This window comes from Schistocerca gregaria, chromosome 8 (assembly GCF_023897955.1).
Source record: "Schistocerca gregaria isolate iqSchGreg1 chromosome 8, iqSchGreg1.2, whole genome shotgun sequence".
Lineage (NCBI taxonomy): Eukaryota > Metazoa > Arthropoda > Insecta > Orthoptera > Acrididae > Schistocerca > Schistocerca gregaria.
Window position 1 is genome coordinate 283,304,575 of NC_064927.1, and position 22,457 is coordinate 283,327,031.

Genomic DNA, 22,457 nt, shown 5'->3' on the forward strand with positions numbered 1-22,457 from the left:
TTGTATATAGCACAACATTCAGCATGTTCTTTTTTAAATATGATTCAAAACTGTTGTTTTTATTGCTATCAGTACTCTAAAACCAATGTCTTGTAACATGATATGTACAATCAATGGCTTGGAAAGATGGCACAAAAAACAGAAAAAACAAGTGGCACTATTTTATTATTTAAGGTTTTCAATGTTTGATGAGTGAATGACACAAATAGCGCCCTTCTTCGATCAGCCCCTCTGAAATCTAAACTGTTGAGTGCTAAGTACATAGTTTCTACTTGAATATGAAACTGCTCTTGTGTAGAATTCATGTTCCAGTATTTTGGAAAAATCCGTAAGTAAGGAATTTGGATGGTAATTATTTAAGTATTCCTTGTTATCTTTCTTACAAAGACGTTTAAAAATTATACCTGTTAATCTTTGTGGAGAAATTACCTCTACCACTGATGTCTTACATATATCACTAAGAATATTAGTTATTTAGCTATAATAACTCTTCAGAATTCTCCATCAACACCACAGGAGATTCGGTTTTATAGAATCTTTTTAACATAATTAATTCCATTGATGCATATCGATGCTTATAGTTTTCTGGAATATTGTTTTAAATATATTCTCTTGTGTCTTCAACTGAGCCATTTAATCGTTTTTTTTTTGTTGGTACGTTTAGAAAGTGATCGTTAAAAGTACCAACAACTTATGGATTATCAGAATTGTTATTGAATTTAATTGTATAGTTCCTTACACATTGAGAGCCCGGTCTCCTCCTTCACAATGTTTAATACATATGGTGCGTAAAATATGCCTTTGAGAATATCTTTCGTGACTAGTATAATTTTTTATTGCACGACTATTTTAAGAAGCTTAAGATTAGGCTCCACTTGTTTTTAGTCATCCGCTGTCCCATGACGTCGCTCTTTACACAATCTCACGTGTTGCGTAACGCTGCCAGTGACACCTGTGGGTTATGCAGAACTACTTGACCATTGTACCCCATAATTTTTAACTCCCTACGTACATCCATAGAGCTAGTTGGAATAATTCGCGAGGTATTCCTTTCATCGATTTTATGCAATTTTTGCGACCACCCTCCCCATGTTCGACGGTCTATGTCCTTCAGTACATGAGAGCAGTCTGATTTCGGTTTAATTGTGATTGTCACCTCGGGTTTCCTCTTCACAGACACGTCACCAACAGCTTTAAAAGGGTTGAAAATGGGCTTTGTTTCTCAGGTTACATCCGATGACTGGTACACGTTCAAAGTCACTCAGCTCTCCCGAGCCACCCATTCTGCTGAGACTGCTTGTCTGCTGACAACACAGCATTCACCGTCTCAGTTTAAACTGGCGGCTCCGTTTCTCGTGACGAATGTGGTCAATTCAGCATGTCATAGGGATATACGGATACTTTTGATCAGATACTATAGATGAAACGCTCTCAGATATCCATCTTGAAATTGGAAACTTGTGGTGAGTTCCTGTGGGACCAAACTGCTGAGGTTGTCGGTTCCTAGGCTTACACATTACTTCATCTAGCTTAAACTAGCTTACGCTAATGACAGCACACACATCCATGCCGAGGTAGGACTCGAACTTCCAACAGGGGGAGACGCGCGAACGGTGTCAAGGTGCCCAGACCATGCGATTACCCCTCGCGGCCATCCGGCTGGGTTACAGTGTTGAGTTACTATAACGTTTCAAGAGATGTAATACTCATACTCTTCGGCAGAAGACACGTCACTGCCACTCACCCAGAAACTCGAGAGCTTATTGTCAGAGGTAAACGTCTCCATATTTTTCATTCGCACATGAATACAAGCTATTCATGTAAATGATTATTATGGTAGCTCACTAAGAATGAGAATATCTGCCGCTTTTGTAAAGGAAATGAGATATTCCAAATTAAAGTGATGTGCTGTGAACGCTGTCCTCGTGAAATGCAAATGAGTACCTAATCAACTAAAATAATTTTTAGCTCCTAGCAGTAACGCTTGCAAGAAGTATAAGATGTCAGAAGAACGGGAACCGGCAACGATCAACTTACATATTGAATTATAAGTGAAAAATTCTACTGTCTTTCTATGAAAGATAGTTCGATCTAGTGTTCATAAACTTGTATTTTTGACAGTAACATGATATGACGAAATTAATGTGTCACAGTGAGGATAAAGATATTTAGAAACTGATATAGCCGTATAAGAAACTTGTCTAGGATGCATCATGGTAGTGATTAACAACACCTATTACGAAATGCAATGACAAACACTATTCATCAAAAGTATGAAGAAATTTCCGGAATGCCTTGAAGGTAAATAGTGCGAAACAATTCTTAAATGTGAGAACGTAATAGGAGAATATATTCAAGCGAGCGATAAATGAATTAAAAGTTTCTAGATTGAAGCTAATATTGTGATCAGTATGGAAAGGAGACGGCAATTAAAAATTCTTTCACTAAGCAAGAGAGTTCGAAAAAAGGCACCTGTAATGAACAGTAAGAAAATTAACAACGATGTTTTCTGTGAAATAGCAAGAAGCAGCGCCTAATTACAATGTACCATTTTGAGACCTTGATTTGACGATACTATATTTGTACCATCTTCCCAATAAAAATTATTCAGTAGATCTCGTTATTTTAAATTTCAAGCAAATTCAAGAGACTGTGAGGTTCATCATTCAGTTTTGCCTATAATTCATTTCACCTAGAAACCTATCGTTTTCGAGGCGAAAAGGTTTGCTCGAAATGTCTGAGAAAACTGGTTTAAATGGTTCAAATGGCTCTGCTGTGGTCATCAGTCCCCTAGAACTTAGAACTACTTAAACCTAACTAACCTAAGGACATCACACACATCCATGACCGAGGCAGGATTCGAACCTGCGACCGTAGCAGTCGCACGGTTCCGGACTGCGCGCCTAGAACCGCGAGACCACCGCGGCCGGCTGAGGAAACTGGTGCATTGGTATTGCACAAATCGGTAAACTTATGCTTAATTTAGGATGACGAGGGGAAGACTGAAATGGGAAGAAAGTTGTTTTCCCCTACAAAGTTGCTGAAGTATTTTGGAACTGCTGAGGGTGCCAAACGAACAATACTCAACTTCAGATGGGGAATACCGAGAGTATTGTGATCTGGGCACACAACGGTAGACGTCATAAACAAGAGGAGACTGCGAGTGCCGGAGTAACGACCCTCCTAGTGGGAAACAGATTTCAATTTGTTGATCCGCATCCGGATAAGATTAAGAAGGTCATTATGTGCTGGGGCAGCGGGTAGCAGGTATAAATGCGAGCAACCAAGAGAGGTATGTCAGTCTGCCTTCGAAAAAAACACACTGGGCATCATGATAAAGGTGAGTGTTGCTTCTTCCTTAGTGTTCAAACACCACACAATAAACAAAGCAAACGTATGGTCCTCTCGAAATACTGCATTTAAAGTACTCCTAAGGGCAGAATTATGACAAAGGCCGTGAACATCGGTCACTACACAAAGAGATACAATATAAAGGTCCTTACAGTAAGTTTATTTCATATCGGGCGCCGCAGCTACGTATCTACTAAAAGACAATTTCATTTTCCACGTCACCGTTATCAGCGGATAGTGTACTCAAAATTCGGCCAAGGTGGAGACAGAATTGTCTTCTGAAGCGGTATTACTTAGAGAAAGTACGTACGGTTGTATTTGAGTGTAAATGGACAAAATCACTAATCTTGTCATAAATTTATTTTCGCAACGGCGATGGTTAAAACAAGTGTTAAGGAAACTGTTTCCACAATTACGTTAAAAATTTTGTTAGCTTACCTTTTACGAATATCCCTCTCAGATACAGCATTAAAGACCGAAGTAGTCGAATTTTTGGGAAGAATAAACGCATTCAAAATTTTACTAGGAACAACACACAAAGATTGGAAGGAGGAAGTTTATACCTATTGTGGACTTAACGCGTCTCGAAGAGTACTATATAAATACACTCCTGGAAATTGAAATAAGAACACCGTGAATTCATTGTCCCACGAAGGGGAAACTTTATTGACACATTCCTGGGGTCAGAAACATCACATGATCACACTGACAGAACCACAGGCACACAGACACAGGCAACAGAGCATGCACAATGTCGGCACTAGTACAGTGTATATCCACCTTTCGCAGCAATGCAGACTGCTATTCTCCCATGGAGACGATCGTACAGATGCTGGATGTAGTCCTGTGGAACGGCTTGCCATGCCATTTCCACCTGGCGCCTCAGTTGGACCAGCGTTCGTGCTGGACGTGCAGACCGCCTGAGACGACGCTTCATCCAGTCCCAAACATGCTCAATGGGGGACAGATCCGGAGATCTTGCTGGCCAGGGTAGTTGACTTACACCTTCTAAAGCACGTTGGGTGGCACGGGATACATGCGGACGTGCATTGTCCTGTTGGAACAGCAAGTTCCCTTGCCGGTCTAGGAATGGTAGAACGATGGGTTCGATGACGGTTTGGATGTACCGTGCACTATTCAGTGTCCTCTGGACGATCACCAGAGGTGTACGGCCAGTGTAGGAGATCGCTCCCCACACCATGATGCCGGGTGTTGGCCCTGTGTGCCTCGGTCGTATGCAGTCCTGATTGTGGCGCTCACCTGCACGGCGCCAAACACGCATACGACCATCATTGGCACCAAGGCAGAAGCGACTCTCATCGCTGAAGACGACACGTCTCCATTCGTCCCTCCATTCACGCCTGTCGCGACACCACTAGAGGCGGGCTGCACGATGTTGGGGCGTTAGCGGAAGACGGCCTAATGGTGTGCGGGACCGTAGCCCAGCTTCATGGAGACGGTTGCGAATGGTCCTCGCCGATACCCCAGGAGGAACAGTGTCCCTAATTTGCTAGGAAGTGGCGGTGCGGTCCCCTACGGCACTGCGTAGGATCCTACGGTCTTGGCGTGCATCCGTGCGTCACTGCGGTCCGGTCCCAGGTCGACGGGCACATGCACCTTCCGCCGACCACTGGCGACAACATCGATGTACTGTGGAGACCTCACGCCCCACGTGTTGAGCAATTCGGCGGTACGTCCACCCGGCCTTCCGCATGCCAACTATACGCCCTCGCTCAAAGTCCGTCAACTGCACATACGGTTCACGTCCACGCTGTCGCGGCATGCTACCAGTGTTAAAGACTGCGATGGAGCTCCGTATGCCACGGCAAACTGGCTGACACTGACGGCGGCGGTGCACAAATGCTGCGCAGCTAGCGCCATTCGACGGCCAACACCGCGGTTCCTGGTGTGTCCGCTGTGCCGTGCGTGTGATCATTGCTTGTACAGCCCTCTTGCAATGTCCGGAGCAAGTATGGTAGGTCTGACACACCGGTGTCAATGTGTTCTTTCTTCGATTTCCAGGAGTGTATAAATCCTGATACCCTATTTCGCGCCATCTCGCATTTGTTGGTCCAGTGTAACGTCTTATTTCTGTCTCTACAAAAATCTGATTTCTTTCAGAACTTCATAGAATTGACGTATTGTAAATTTGGAAGAGCCAGACAACGAACAAAATTTACTTTCCTCGCCTGGCGGCTCAGAGTACATTATAGCAGTTGTCTCCTTTAAAACTGCATCGACTTTCTGGTTGGAAATGTAACTGGATGATGTTGTGTATGAAAAAAAAAAAATATATTACGCGAGTGTTCTTGAATTTGGGCAAATAATCAGTTCTGTAATGCTTGACTTGGTCATGCTCTGAATGTGATTACAAAATTTTGTTTGTCTTAATCGCAAATTTTTATAAGGATACCGTTTTCCATTGACTGTTAAAACCTAATTAGAGTGAGTAACTATACATGAAGAGTTCCTAAGTGTCGCTAGGTTTTAATGATCTGAAGACGACTGTTTACGATCAAGACAAGTTAAATATTTTTCAGTATTGTAACTTGTCTAAATAACGATAGACGAAACTTCATCAGCTAAGAACAAGTATCATCACGTTTTCCTAGCAAACTGGCGTTGCGTAGTCATGACGAGACTCGCTTATATTAAACAATTAAGTCGTGTTGTTCAGTATCCCGAATTCTTACGTTTTGCTGTTTGACACTTTTTGTTCCTGTATTCGAGAAAGAAACAATGCAGCGTGAAAAGTAGGGGACTATGTTGTTGGTTCTAGCAGGTCGTGCTTGTACCCATTTCTATTTGGAAAGACTTCATACGATGTTGTTGCCGCACTACATGCTATTCCGTTGTTTTTGGAGATCCTAACTTTTGCAATAGCAATGGACAGATGAGAGCGTCTCTTGTTCGTTCCTCTTTTTCATCTCCTATCCGCATACTAGAACGCAAAATTTTTATAATTTTTTTGGTGTTGCTCATAATATATTTTATGAGTACAAGAATCTTAGGGCGGATGATAAACGTAATGGTGTGTGCGACATAACGTGCCGTAAGTATAACAATTTTGGTTGTAGCTTAAGGAGGAAAAGTTAGACAATTGGTAAATAATGAAAGTATTTATTTCGAAAACAAAAAAAAAAAAGAATCCACTCCGGAAAATTACTACCTTTCGTAACTCCTTATGGTATTTTGTTTGTGCTTGGGTCCACAGCCATCAAGCATAGCTTAAAATAAATCCTAGTTCTTCTAATGCTGTTTAATATTCCCACATATAGCACAACGTAACTATTCTCCATTGTTAATAAAAAATTGTGCAGGGTAACTTATTTAAACTATTTCATTTGCCAGTAGGAGCGAGGATACCTACATCGTATTATGTTTTGCTTTATGATTGATATGTAGCAGGATCGACGATATACTTAGAACATGCCGACACCTTCATTATTTGCGTCTTGGTATACAATGCGCTAACAGCTGATACATAACCATATGTGCATTTATTGCACTTATAAATGAGCTGTTGTTGTTGTTGTCTTCAGTCCTGAGACTGGTTTGATGCAGCTCTCCATGCTACTCTATCCTGTGCAAGCTGCTTCATCTCCCAGTACCTACTGCAACCTACATCCTTCTGAATCTGCTTAGTGTACTCATCTCTCGGTCTCCCTCTACGATTTTTACCCTCCACGCTGCCCTCCAATGCTAAATTTGTGATCCCTTGATGCCTCAAAACATGTCCTACCAACCGATCCCTTCTTCTAGTCAAGTTGTGCCACAAACTTCTCTTCTCCCCAATCCGCAGTTAGGTGAAATTAGCTGATAATGATGAGTAGACCGTCTTATTCAAATCAATTATAGCTTCATGATACGTCTTAGTTATTGCAGTATAAAAAAGCATGAAATACGGTACCACAACATCAATTTCTTAAATGGAAGTAAATAAAGCAAGTAATTTCGTACAGACAAAGAAACTTTACGATCTGGTCGTGTTCTATATTTTTCATATCTTTAAAAATAACTTTTTTTAAAATTTTCAGTTAAACTAAAATTTGATACAGAAAATCGAAAGGGCTTATCATTAACAGAAAATATCTATTCGTCAATAGACATGTCAAATCTCTAGAAGTGAACAAAATAATTTTTAATTATTGTTTTTCGCCTTTGAACTTATTAAAAACAATAAACTTATTAAAAACAATATACCGAAAACTACTTTAATACATTGCAAATACACTGCAGCGCCAAAAAAGTGGTATAAGCATGCTATTCAAATATAGAGATGTGTAAACGGCAGAAAACGGCGCTGCGGTCGGCAACGCCTATATAAGACAACTAGTGTCTGGCTCAGTCTTTAGATCGGTTAGTGCTGCTAGAATGGAAGGTTATCAAGATTTAAGAGAGTTGGTGTGTCCCACCACACGAGCGATGGGTCTCAGCATCTCGGTGGTAGCGATGAAGTGGGGACTTTACCGTACGACCATTTCACGAATGTACCTTGAATATCAGGAATCCGGTAAAACATTGTAAAACATCAAATATCCGACATCGCTGGGGCCAGAAACAATAGTAGTAGTAGTAGTAGTAGTAGAGGGGTTTTGGACGCACGACAGCAAGGTCTTCAGCACCCGTTCAGTTCCATGATGAGACGGGTGTCAAGAAAAATCCCAGAACAGGAATATAAAACGGAACAGAAAACATGGGTAACAATCGTTGAAAAACATGCAACGTGCTATTCAGAAGAGATCTGCACCCCGTCGTACTCACGAATTTATGGACAGTCCTGCAGGATTCATGGTGTCAGTTCCCTTCAGCACTACTTCAGACATTAGTCGAGTCCACGCCACGTCGTGCTGCAGCACTTCTGGGTGCTCGCAGAGCCCCACACGATATTAGGCAGCTGTAGCAGTTTCTTTGGGTCTTCAGTGTATTTCAAGGCTTGGAAAGCTAAAACGCAAATGTGATGTGTTCGAGTCGTGGACGGTGTTCTCGCCAAACTAACTGCATAATGGAGTGTCACTAAGAGTAATGTTACGGAAGAACGTAGAACCTTATACGTGGAATAAATTAACTCTGTGGCTCTTCAGTGTCTTTAAGGAAACAAAGTGTGTTTGGAGTGTGAGGTACGCTTGGAGGTGACTTGCGGTCTTGCTTATGTGTCAGCTGCTGTTTGCTGTCGCGTTTTTGGGCGCCTGCTTGGCTGAGGAGGCGCCGAAACCCAGGGCCGTCTTCAGGTCGTCCTCCGCCGTGGGCGACCCCAACAACTGGCACGCCACCTTCAGGTCAGTACCAAGGAGTGGTTCTCAGTCTCGGCTAATACTGTCTCCTCACAGTTGCGTTATCTTCATCTGCTGCAGCCCTCTGGTCGTATAAAGTATTTTAATCCTTTTAGTCTTCGGATAAGCTTCTCTTCTTAAACTCTGTCCTGGCCCATGCTATATGACTGTATGGCTTGCTGTCGATAGATCTTACGTATCAAGCTGTAGGATCTTGATTGCAGGAAGTCGACAGTCAGCAACCAACTGACTGATCATTGGAACTCTGACTACTGACTGCATATGAGCATTTCAAGGTGTTTTGACAAACTGACTGTGTTACATGAGGTACTCTCATTAATAGGAATAGTTCTTTAATAAGTACACAACCGTGGTAATAAGTGACAGTATTTCGCATTCATACATCGGTCTAATGTGAAATGGACAACAGCTAAACAAAATCAAGCTGCTTACTCACATTCAAAAATATACTACATGTCACATTAATGAACTCAAACCTGAACAATGTTATCACTTTCATGAGTGACTGACACTCAAATGAAGTGTAGGGCAACTGGTGTTTTGAATGACTGCTTCGAAGAAATGGGAGGGCAGCCTCATTCAGTATTTATTCACTCTCACTTTTTCTAACCTTCTTCGCTCCTCCACGTAAATTTTATCCTAGAATTCTGGCCATTCAGTTTCAACGTTGCGTTGTTGTGAAGCCCTGTTTTCTGAATACACTTTTCTTCAAAAATTTCTAATACCTGATGAGTCTAATGCTCAGCCCTAAAATATACGTACTCGTCTGCAGTGCTACTAATGAACAATTAAAGTTTTTGTTATCAGACCTTTGTTGGTAATGTTACTACTTTAACAAAGTTCATTCCACAGTCTTAAATAAATCAGTTGTTTCGACACAGTCAAAGAAAAATGCTATAATTTTCTCATTTTTCCCAACGAAACCTGCTAGTGGTACCACAATACACACTTACTGACGCAACGGACCAGAAAAAGTTAGGTTACAGTCAATAGCCGAATATTTCTGAGAAATAAATGGTTCAAACGGGTCTGAGCACTGTGGGACTTAACTTCTAAGGTCATCAGTCCCCTAGAACTTAGAACTACTTGAACCTATCTAACCTAAGGACATCACACACATCGATGCCCGAGGCAGGATTCTAACCTGCGACCACAGCGGTCGCGCGGTTCTCGACTGTAGCGCCTAGAACCGCTCGGCAACGCCGGACGTCTCTGGGAAACAACTGGAATGTACACGTGTTAAATACATACGAAAGAATGTGTAGTATCATTCGATTATTGTCATGATCTCTGAAACTATTAACAGAAGTAGGAAAAAAATATAAACGACCATAGTAACACCTGAATGAAAGCAATCCTTCAGAGAGAGTTGAATCATCATTAAACAAGTAAATAAGTTTCCATATTAAAATTTATGAAATTATTGATATTTGGAAGAGGAGCACACAAAATCTCTTGCTTATTATTGTTTCCGTTTATGGTAAATAGTATTTTTATTTTATTCCCAGTTTTGTTTCTTTGTTTTCTCAAAGCATCACATGAAAACCGACTGCAGACTATGAAAAACAGTTATTACATTTACATTGAATACTTCTTTCCATTTCAGCTACAACTCTCCAGATGGTACAGTGCGAGAAGAGTCTATGTTGCTCAAGAGAATCGATGATAAGCTTGTGCCAGACATTAAGGGTCGATCATCGTGGATTGACAAGCAGTCGGAGAAGACAATCGAGTTGACGTACGAAGCCAACGAGCAAGGCTTCCATGCCGAAGGAGAGCACATCCCCAAGCCGGAACCACCTGCGGTAAGGAAGAACGTGTGTAAATCATCCAGTCCAGTTTGTGGCGTACATCAAACAAGCGAAAGACAGTTGTTTAAAAGAATATCTAGGGAACAATATTCAGCCGAACAGCATATAAAAATGCTATAATATGCTAAAAGTTTGTCGTACAAGTGAGTTAGCTTAAATAAGATGTACTTCATTGCTTACATTACATGTTAAACCAGTAGAATCGGAAAAGTTAATAATTCCGATGCATTTGCTTCATGAAATTTGTACAATAGGAAAACTGACGTTCGTGCAGTAATATATTCATTAGATAGATGTCATTCGGTTTTACAAAGAGGGGACGTGGAGAGAGAAGTATCTAGCGTTAATAGATCTCTTTCTCGGCAATGGCACTTCTGCAATAGGTACATGAAAATACAGAATCGTCAGCTTACAAAGTCCATTTAGGTTAACGAACTTGATGAGCCACAGCGAGATTTGAAAAGAGAAACTTGAAACCTAATCATTATTATATTTAAGTATTGTGGTCAGATGTTTTAGAGACACACGTCGGATGTGGTTTGCTAGGACAGGCAGCGGGAGGATATTAGGTAACAGAAGACGTAAAGGCTGAATTTCTATCCACACGTATAACTTATTTGGTATCAAGAAGATGCCACTAACATACGATGACATTTCTCTTAACCAGACGCAATCAAAAAAACATTTCAGAATTATGAAACTGTCACATCTGCTCTCCATCGACACAGGTAGCAATAGCTACTGCTCATCGAAACTGTCGAGGACACACTGTGTCTGCCTCATCATGCCGAAAGACTTTATTTAGGGACACAATAAATTAGCTGGATCTTTCCTTAATATATCTTATGCTACATATCCGAGCAGTTTAGAAATGTTAAGCGAAGTGTTGAGGTTGCGTAGGGCATAAAATGGTTTAAAAACAAAAGATGCGCAGACGTATTAGAAGAGGGAATGAATATTGTCACTGGGGAACGGTGCCTGGAAATTGGAGAATGAAATCAGCTAAAATAGCTGTTATAAAATCGATTGAACAGCACAGCGATCTACGCGCCTTAAAATGTTTTACGCGGAAGCTGAAGCATTTCAAATGTAATGTTTCAGGTGGTACACATGCTAAGGCAATTAACAGACTGAAGGAAGGTTTTTTCCATTTTATGGTCGAGTAGTTAATGCGAAAGTAAAGAAGAAGCACACAGTCGTCTGGTGTTTTGCGCCTACCATCACTGATTTGAGATGCTACATTTGATTGCAGATGCAGCATGTGTCTTGAATACATATGACGCACAGGTTAAAATTTAGGTTGTAAATAGTCCAATTATTCCAATGAGGTTGTCAAAAAAGCATAGAGTAAATGACCAAGACTGAGGGGAACACTCGAAGCCAACCAGCAACGACTCTGAAAACAGCGATCATACGAAACCTACTAGCGCTTTTCGCCGATGGTATCCTGAAAACAATAGATGAAAGAATACAGGTGAATTCTTCTAAAAGCACATGATTATTAAAAAAAGCGTTAATGTGTGGGGTATCAAACAAAATTTACGACTGTGTTGAGAATTTCTTGCTAGGGAGGAAACAACATGTAGACATAAGCAGACATAATTTCAGGAGTGCCTCACGGAAGATTTTTGGTAGCGTTAGATTTGCGGTCTGTGTTAATGACCTTGCAGGCGATATTAGTAGAAAATTTAGATTTTCTGCAGACGATCAGTTAACTTTACTGAAGTACTGTGAAAATAGATAAGTGATTGGTAGGATTTCAAACTGGAGCAAACACTGGCAACTTACTTTACATGAAGAAACTGTAAATTTATGCAGGTCACGAAACGAAAAAAACGGAATATCGTATTGTTACAATCATAGTGATAGACTTTAGAGTTAGTCAACTCATACAGATTCCTGGGTGTAGAAATTCCTTGGGCTACGAAAAGGAACGGTCACCCAGACTCTGTCGTAGATGAAACATGTGGCTGACTATGGTTCATTCGTAGCACACTAGCAAAATGCAATCTGTATTCAAAAGAGATTAGGCAGAAAATATTAATGCTACCAATCTTAGTGTATACACGGGTGTAGAGGCAGACATAATTAGAGGAAGCATAGATGACACCTATAGGAAGATGAAAAGGAACTATGGAGAGGACAGCAGCAGCTGTTTGTGTATCAGGAGCTGAAATGACAAGCCAGTACTAAGACAGCTGAAGGCAGAACGAATATAGAGAGGGGCTCTATGGGAGAAATAAAATCGGAGACAATGTTATAGAAAGGGAAGAGGAAGTAGATGAAGATGAGATGGGGGATGTTATACTGAGAGACGAATTTGACAGAGCATTAAACGATCAAATTGGAAACCCATCTGGTGTTTAAGATACATGAGACAGGCAAAACATTCTCAGATTTTACATCCAAAGAAAGCAAAAGTTGACGATTATGAAAGCCACCGAACCGCCAGTTTAATAACTCACTCTACCAAACTATCGAGACAAACTACTGACAGAAGAATAGAAAAACTGGCAGAGGATGACCTCGGGGATTATCATGTTGCATTCGGCGGAAATGCAGAATATGCGAGGCAATGATGATCCTATTACTTATCTTGTAGGGTAGGTTAAAGAATGGGAAAATACGTTTATACTGTTTTTAAATTCGGAGAAAGCATGCATTATCTGAAGGCAGAAAAGATAAAATATAGGATGGGAAAATTATTTAAAGAAACCAAACAGCAGTTATAAAAGCCGAAAGACATTAAAGGGAGGCAGTGGTTGAGAAGGGTGTGAGGTATGTTATACCTTATCCATGATGCTATTCAATATGCACAGTGCGGAAGCAGTAGAAGAACCAAGACGTACCTGCGAACTAGTGTTAAAGTCCAGGAAGAAGGAACAACCACTTTGAGGTTTTCATCGCATGAAACCGTATCAGTGCAGAAACCTTTTCAAGTCTCAGACATCACGATGGATATAGTCAGATTAAAGTGAGTTTTGAAAACGAGTCTCCCGCTCACTAGGCAGATGTGTCACGTACTATGCCACATTGGCACAATGACTTTGTACAACTGCACGGGCTTTGTGATTTAACTGTGAGACTGTAATTCTGTCAGAGAATGCAAAGGGCGTGGAAGAGTTGTTCGGTGGAATAGATAGTGCCTGGAACAATGACTGTAAGATATACATCAACGCTCGGAGGTTCGAGTCCTCCCTCGGACATGGGTGTGTGTGTTTGTCCTTAGGATAATTTAGGTTAAGTAGTGTGTGAGCTTAGGTACTGATTACCCTAGCAGTTAAGTCCCATAAGATTTCACACACATTTGAACATTTTTTTGAACATAAACATCAACAAAGGTAAAGGAACGTAATCAGTCTTAATCAGGCAAAAAGATTTTAATAGTAATAGATACGTCTTAGTATTTGGGCAGCAATCTAGCTGATGAAGGCCGACGTGAAGAGGATACAAGATGCAGACTGGGTATAGCAAGAAAAGCATTACTGAAAAACAGGAGTTACTTAACATCTTATGTAAATTTAGGTGCTGGAGAGTCTTTTCTGAAGATATTAGCAGTGTAGCCTTTTATGGACACGTAATCAGCATGGCTTCAGAAAATATCGCTCTTGTGCAACGCAGCTAGCTCTTTATTCGCACGAAGTAATGGCCGCTATCGACAGGGGATCTCAAGTTGATTCCGTATTTCTAGATTTCCGGAAAGCTTTTGACACCGTTCCTCACAAGCGACTTCTAATCAAGCTGCGGAGCTATGGGGTATCGTCTCAGTTGTGCGACTGGATTCGTGATTTCCTGTCAGGAAGGTCGCAGTTCGTAGTAATAGACGGCAAATCATCGAGTAAAACTGAAGTGATATCAGGTGTTCCCCAGCGAAGCGTCCTGGGACCTCTACTGTTCCTGATCTATATAAATGACCTGGGTGACAATCTGAGCAGTTCTCTTAGGTTGTTCGCAGATGATGCTGTAATTTACCGTCTAGTAAGGTCATCCGAAGACCAGTATCAGCTGCAAAGCGATTTAGAAAAGATTGCTGTATGGTGTGTCAGGTGGCAGTTGACGCTAAATAACGAAAAGTGTGAGATGATCCACATGAGTTCCAAAAGAAATCCGTTGGAATTCGATTACTCGACAAATAGTACAATTCTCAAGGCTGTCAATTCAACTAAGTACCTGGGTGTTAAAATTACAAACAACTTCAGTTGGAAGGACCACATAGATAATATTGTCGGGAAGGCGAGCCAAAGGTTGCGTTTCATTTGCAGGACACTTAGAAGATGCAACAAGTCCACTAAAGAGACAGCTTACACTACACTCGTTCGTCCTCTGTTAGAATATTGCTGCGCGGTGTGGGATCCTTACCAGGTGGGATTGACGGAGGACATCGAGAGGGTGCAAAGAAGGGCAGCTCGTTTTGTATTATCGCGTTATAGGGGAGAGAGTGTGGCAGATATGATACAGGAGTTGGGATGGAAGTCATTACAGCATAGACGTTTTTCGTCGCGGCGAGACCTTTTTACGAAATTTCAGTCACCAACTTTCTCTTCCGAATGCGAAAATATTTTGTTGAGCCCAACCTACATAGGTAGGAATGATCATCAAAATAAAATAAGAGAAATCAGAGCTCGAACAGAAAGGTTTAGGTGTTCGTTTTTCCCGGTCGCTGTTCGGGAGTGGAATAGTAGAGAGATAGTATGATTGTGGTTCGATGAACCCTCTGCCAAGCACTTAAATGTGAATTGCAGAGTAGTCATGTAGATGTAGATGTAGATGTAGATGTAGATGTAGATGTAGATGTAGATGTAGATGAAACGTGGATGATAAGCAATTCAGACAATAACAGAAAGAATCTTCTGAAATCTGTTGCTACTGAAGAAAGAGGACACTTCCTGAGGCATCAAGGAATTGTCGGTTTAGTGACGGAAAGAAGTGCAGGGGCCCAACATTCTAGGGCGAGACCAGGGTTCGAGTACAGATGCAGATAGCTCTAGGTTGCAGTAGTTGTGCAGAGATGAAGAGATTTTCCCAGGAAAAAACTAGCTTGAAAGCGGCATGAATCCATTCTTCAACTGAAGACCATAGTGACAACAACAATATAAAGGCACTCCATCTTTAGTGTAACCGTTACAGTTATTGTGAATATGCAGATTACAGCGTTATCTGAGAAAAACTTCCAGTCATTCATAAATGAAATTGTGAACAACTCTCAGTTGTTTACACACTACAAGCCAATTATTTAGATATTTACACACGTAGTCATAACAGTGACATAAGCAGTTTTTGCCACTGTTGTATTTCTATCTTTTAGTCAAGTTAGAGACACGTTCCCCCCATCTGGCACCACCATCTACTCACCTCTACAAGCGCTGGTGCCGGTTGTTTGCAGGTACCAGTCCAGGTGGAGTCTGGAAAGCAGACGGGGATCGCGGTAGAGCCGCACGTGGCTCCTCCGTCGAAGGTTCCTCTGCCACCGCCACCCCCGCCGTCTTCGCCAGCCAGGAAGAACGTCGGCCACAGGTTCATCGAGTGAGCACGCTGTAGCAGCAGCCAGCTGGCTCACACCACCGTAGGCGTCATTGGGACAGGTCCTGCAGCTGCGCAGGACAAGAATCCATGGTTCCATATGACGTCACGGCGACGACAATTACGCGCGACCACAACGGACTACGGCCTTTACCTCAGACATCATAGAGTAGCAGTAGTTACTACGTATAAACAAGCAACTGACGAGATGTACAGAGCAGCAGATTTGGGGTCAGAGCCATTCGTTACAAATGTGCATTACTTCTCTATAAGCAATAAATCCTATATAACACAATAACAAGAACAAAATATGAATGCATCTCGCCTCCCTCAATGAATGTGTTTTTTTTCCAGAGCAACCGATTCGTCAATATTGTAACATAACAACATATGCGCCTGTTTTAACTGTTCTCTGTGGCTGTAACTGGCTCCATTACCAATATAACCCCATTAGCTCCAGGTACAGATATACACAGCGGATTGCAAGGAATCCTGCAGCTTTCTCAGCTGCAGGTCATTCTCTTTGTCGTCAGAGCAAGATATCTTCCCCTTTCTCACAGCTAGACAGTATCGGAGAGTGTTAATGATCTTTAGACGATATGACAAATTATTTGTTAATATCTAACTGTCACAAGTAAGGAGACTAGGAGGCCTATGCTCGCAAGATACTTCGACACTGAATCATAAGAGATGCAGAAGACGATATTTATACATCCTCTATCTATTTCTCATTTATGTTATCTTGTTGTTCCCACCACTGTCTGAGATACGAACACGTCTGCAGCAAGCGTAACAAACAGTATCCAACTATTATTTTGTGTGACTTTGGTATTAATGGTGGTTCTACCGAAACGCGATGGGGTCAAATTAGACCAATCAAAACTGTAGCTTTGATTATAAATCTATTTCAGCCATTTGAAATAAAACAAGAAAAATTAGTGGTCCATGAAAGAAGGCATTTTTGTATAAATGACGCAGTATACAGGCTGAGCCACCTAACATTACCACTGGAAACACACCCGAACCAGAACAGGCACTGGATAATCAATTCCACATACCGAAAGTGAGGAGAGGGGCTGGTGTAGTTGGTTTATACAAACCATTGAGAAATGCCCGTATGTATGTTTTTCAACACATGTTTTTTAAAATGGAAACCTGTTATTATTTTTAGCACAATTGAAAATAGAAATACTTAATCAATGCCGTTTGTTACATTGTATAATGTTAACTACATCCGGAGCAATTTGCAACGTGAAGTTGACGCTTGAAACCTCAGACGTTCAATCGTGTGTTATAACAAACAAGACCTGTAGGGGTATGTTTACGAAGACTGCGATGTTTATGAGTTTGGCTGTTTGAGTGTCTGCAAGTAGCGCTTGCTGAATTTGTCCTTGTACTCAGAATAACTGAAGTACATTTTGTTACCGGATGTCTGTGACAGTGTACTGTTCACATGTAAGAACAGAAGTACGCACGGTAGGAACATGAGAAGATCGCAAGTACAACAGTGTGTATAGTGTTGTAAGAACTGTGAAAATGGTTTATCGTAAATCTGAAAAGGCAGAGATGATACTCATCTACGTGAGTGTAGACAAAATGTAGCTGCAGCGTGCAGGTTGTGTGCAGAAAGGTACCCGGACAGAGGTCATCCAACCCGCCGCACATTTGAAAACATCTACAAACAACTGTATGCAACAAGTATGGTCGTAACACGCAAACGGGTCCGTAACAAACCCATCACAGGAGAAACAGGTGCAGTTCTTGTGTTAGCTCCTGTTGCCCTGAACCCACACATGAGTTCACGTAACGTCGCTAGAGGCAGTGAAGTGAGTGAAACTAGTGTAATGCACATACTTCATCGTCACAAATTTCACCCGTATCATGTGTCGCTGCATCAGCGATTACATTGAGATGGCTTTAATAAACGAGCGAATGTCTCTCAATGGGCATTAACAGAGAATTCGTTGCAGTTCTACCTGTTTACCGATGAAGCAGGTTACACAAACAACGGTGCAGTGAATTTACGAAAGATGCATTACTGGTCCGTGGACAATCCTCGCTGGCTTCGACAGTTAGAACGACAGTGACCGTGGAATATAAATGTATTGTGCGGAGTAATTGGCGACCATCTCACTGGTCCTCACTTCACTGAAGGCACCCAAACAGCTGCAAAATGCATCGAGTTTCTACGAAATAATGTGTCACAATTGCTAGAAAAGTCCCTCTGGAAACACGCAGACGTATGTGGTACAACATGATGGTGCACTTGCACATTCTGCAATGAAGACTACGCTGATCCTTGACAGAATGTTCGACGGGCGTTTCATAGGACGTGGCGGACGCATAAATTGACCAACCCGTTCTCCTAATATTACGCCTTTAGTGTTCTTTCTTTCTGCTACTTTAAAGGAGAACGTAAACCGAGTTGTGCCTACAACCCCAGAGGACGTGAAATATCGTGTTGATGCAGCCTATAGCAACATTACACCAGATGTACTGCGTCGTGTAAGACATTCATTGCGCGGTAGATTGCAAATGTGTGCAGCGAATGATGGGCACCACGTCGAACATTTATTGACCTGTCAGGACACACACTTCTACATTCTGTAATTGAAAACAGAAATCAAGTTTGTAAATTTAACTACATTCTCATGTCAATGTACATTTTCTTCCAACAAATCAGTGCCTTACAGTATTCTTCAGAGAAAAAGATTAATAAAAATGTTAGCACGTGGACGTGACGTGATGTTCATGTCTCGTCTGTACCTACAGCACCGTTCTTTTTGTATCCCTAATTAATTTGGTTCTCTTCCATACACACGACTGAACTACTGAGGAGTTACTCAAGCGTCAACTTTACATTACATGTTACTCTGGATGTAATTAACATTTTACAATAATTGATTAAGAATTTTTTCTATTTTCAGTTGTGGTAAAAACGATAACAGGCTTCCATTTAAAAAACCACGAGTATGTGTTGAAAATAATACTTCAATGCATTTTTCAATGGTTTGTATTAACCAATTGCACCAGCCCCTCTCCTCACTTTCGGTCTGCGGAATTGGTTATTCAGTGTTTGTTGTGTTTGGGAGGTGTTTCCAGTGGTAATGTTGGGTGACTCACCCTGTATAAAAAAAAGTCCACCAACAGCTGTGAATCACCTACAACATTTAACAGATCAAGCAACAGGCTGTTAAAAAGAAGGGATTTCCTATTTTAAGAAAAAAATCCAGCAAACATGGCCCTAAAATGCATATGTTTAGAACCATGAGCTATTGTTCGTCTTGGATACTGTGAAGCAAATCTCACCCACTGCAAGCTCTTTGTTGCTGCGAACAGCAAAAGAATTCAGTAATAGTATTCTTTTACAGTGAAACAGTAAACAGTAAACTAATTTGATGGCTATTATTGTCCGCACGAACAACTCTTGTGTGAGTCACAACTGGAGATGCCTGCCATTTCCTGTGTAGAATAATAAGCTTCCATTGTGCTCGTTAGTGTAAAGATAAAGCTACAATCTAAAAGCATTTCACAAACACATGTGAAAATTACCGAACTATCAGTTTAATAAGTCACCCCTGCAAAATACTAACGCGAATTCTTTACAGACGAATGGAAAAACTGGTAGAAGCCGAACTCGGGGAAGATCAGTTTGGATTCCGTAGAAATGTTGGAACACGTTAGGCAATGCTGACCCTACGACTTATCTTAGAAGAAAGATTAAGGAAAGGGAAACCTTCGTTTGTAGCATTTGTAGACTTAGAGAAAGCTTTTGACAATGTTGACTCGAATACTCTCTTTCAAATTCTGAAAGTGGCAGGGGTAAAATACAGAAAGCAGATGGCAGTTATAAGAGTCGAGGGACATCAAAGGGAAGCAGTGGTTGGGAAGAGAGTGAGACAGGGCTGTAGCCACTCCCCGATGCTATTCAATCTGTATATTGAGCAAGCAGTAAAGGAAACAAAAGAAAAGTTCGGAGTAGGTATTAAAATCCATGGAGAAGAAATAAAAACTTTGAGTTTCACCGATGACATTGTAATTCTGTCAGAGACACCAAAGGACTTGGAAGAGCAGTTGATCGGAATGAAAATTGTCTTGAAAGGAGGGAATGAACATCAACAAAAGCAAAACAAGGATAATAGAATGCACTCGAATTAAGTAGGGTGATGCTCAGGGAATTAGCGAAATTTATAATATTACTTGAAAATACAGCTCTTCGGTTGCACAGGTAAAAATTTCCAACTTTACCTAGGTTTCAAGTGCTCTAAGGCAGCCTTCATCTGAAGTTAAAAAAAATTTTACATTACATAGAGTAAATAGTTATGAAATGGTTTAGAGTAACAGTGCTCACGTTAAAGATCAAAATATATTTGTACATTATAAAATATTCCTAGGAATGCAACTTGATTAAGACGCGCCGCTAAGGGCCGCGTGTGCGATGCTGCTTACAGCGCCGGCCGCACCATTTCATACCGATTTACTCTATGTAATGTAAAATTTTTTTACTTCTGATGAAGGCTGCCTTAGAGCAGTTGAAACCTAGGTAAAGTTGGAAATTTTTACCTATGCAACCGAAGAGCTGTATTTTCAAGTAATATTATAAACTGTTCATTACGTTCAGCAGAACCTCTAATTCTTCTTCGTTTTCACTGAATTTAAATTCCATTCTTGGACCTTTCTTTCTTTCAAGTATTGCTTCTCGTAAACATTGAACAGTAGGGGAAGAGACTCCTTCCCTTTATTACGCCATTTTTTATCTGAATACTATGTTCTTTGTCTTTCAAACTCATCGTTCCCTCTTGGTGCTTGTATATATTGTATGTCATACATATTGTATACTATCTGGGGTAACCGGTTTCGCTCAGGGAGTTGATATGCGACTGTGTGGTAGTTGGAGTGAAAGGTTAAAGTATAAGAGGCAAAAAAAAAATTGAAAACGTATTCTTGTCCTTGCGTTTGGTTAATTGTATAGCTGTTGGCTAAATTCTTGATTGGAAATTTCAGTCTTTTAAATTGGAACGGCAGTTCAGTAGACATCAGTGGTACTTTGGGGATAAATAGCGTGCGTCCTTTGTACTTTCTAGTCATAAGTCCGGCTTCGATGATGTTATTCGAAAGCTGCTTGATGATCGTCCTTATTCCATTAGATAGTTTTGGCGAGTGGAGATTTCTGAGTAGTATGATCGAAGATCGCATTTTAAGTCGAAGGCAGCGTAACGACATTCCTGGTACTTGCAAAGAGTTTAGAAATTCTTAGCGAAGTTCACACTTTATCCAGCGTTTACCATTGTGTCTCTGCAATGTGTTGCAGTCCTTCTCTTTTTCGTTGTACAATTATGTCACGGTTTGTGCCTTCATTGTCAGTTATGGTGGCGACTTCGTCTAGTGGAAGGAACATCAGCATCAGCGTATTTTGTTGTTTTACTGTCAGCAAAATCGATTGTCGGTCACTTAGTGACCATCCTCAGTGCTGTAACATACAATTAAAATTGGTAGGCACTGGTATCAAGCTATAACCACAAGCTTAGAGCGATCAGATAACCTTCGTCTATCACATAAACTTCGTCTTCTGAGGTGCATTAAATCGACATTCGTGTTCTCCAGGTGATCTTTTGTCGGCTCGAATTATGGCTTTATAGTCATCAGAAATCAGTTGGTCTTGTGCAGTTCTGAATATGATAGTCAGTTGATTGTACTTGTCTAGGATCCTCTGTCGATCTTGGACTACTTCTCGTCTCAGTTATCTGATATTTGTGCAACGTTGATCATTCCGACGGGAACAGAAAACTATTAGATACACGTCGTTTTTCCTGGATCACACTAAACATAGTTTCCACCAGACATTGAAATGGCTAACCATTCATGTGCATTGAGCATTCCGACGGACTTGGGCAATTCCATCACAGCTATGCGATACCCCACACGCCTATTATTCCTATAGAGTGGCTCCAGATACACTCTTCTGAGTTTAAACACTTCCACTGGCCGCAAAACTCCCCAGACACGAACATTATTGAGCAAATCTGGGATGCTTTGCAGCGTGCTGTTCAGAAGAGATCTTCAACACATCGTACTCTTACGTATTTATGGTGAGCCCTGTAGGATTCATGGGGTCATTTCTCTCCAGCACTACTTCAGACATTAGTTAAGTCAACGCCACATCGTGTTGTAGAGATTCTGCGCGTTCGCGGGGGCCCCACACAATATTAGGCAGCTGTACCAGTTCTTTGACTCGTCATTGTACGAATGCGTGGTGTCTGTTTTGTCGGACGTGTGTGAAGCACATATAACCACCATAATGTTGGTAGGGAAGTCGTGTGGCATGTGTGCCCTTCCGATCTGCCAGCGGTAAATGCGGAAACGTAAACTATGGCGACGTTATTATCGGACGGGAACAAGGTGCTGTCCCTCTTTTCTTGGATGCTGAACGATAAACATCGGTAGACATCCATCAGAGAATGAAGAATTTGTATGTGGCAGC

At 41.2% G+C, this 22,457-nt stretch overlaps 1 protein-coding gene across 1 annotated transcript; it reads left to right on the forward strand.

The window, feature by feature from the left end:
• Positions 1-3,266: 3,266 nt before the first annotated feature.
• On the forward strand, positions 3,267-16,308 carry LOC126284754 (larval cuticle protein 16/17-like). The gene is made up of 4 exons (XM_049983899.1): positions 3,267-3,340; positions 8,512-8,630; positions 10,252-10,450; positions 15,840-16,308. The coding sequence occupies exons 1-4, from the start codon at positions 3,332-3,334 to the stop codon at positions 15,981-15,983; spliced, it is 471 nt and encodes a 156-aa protein (XP_049839856.1). The 5' UTR covers positions 3,267-3,331; the 3' UTR covers positions 15,984-16,308.
• Positions 16,309-22,457: the final 6,149 nt, after the last annotated feature.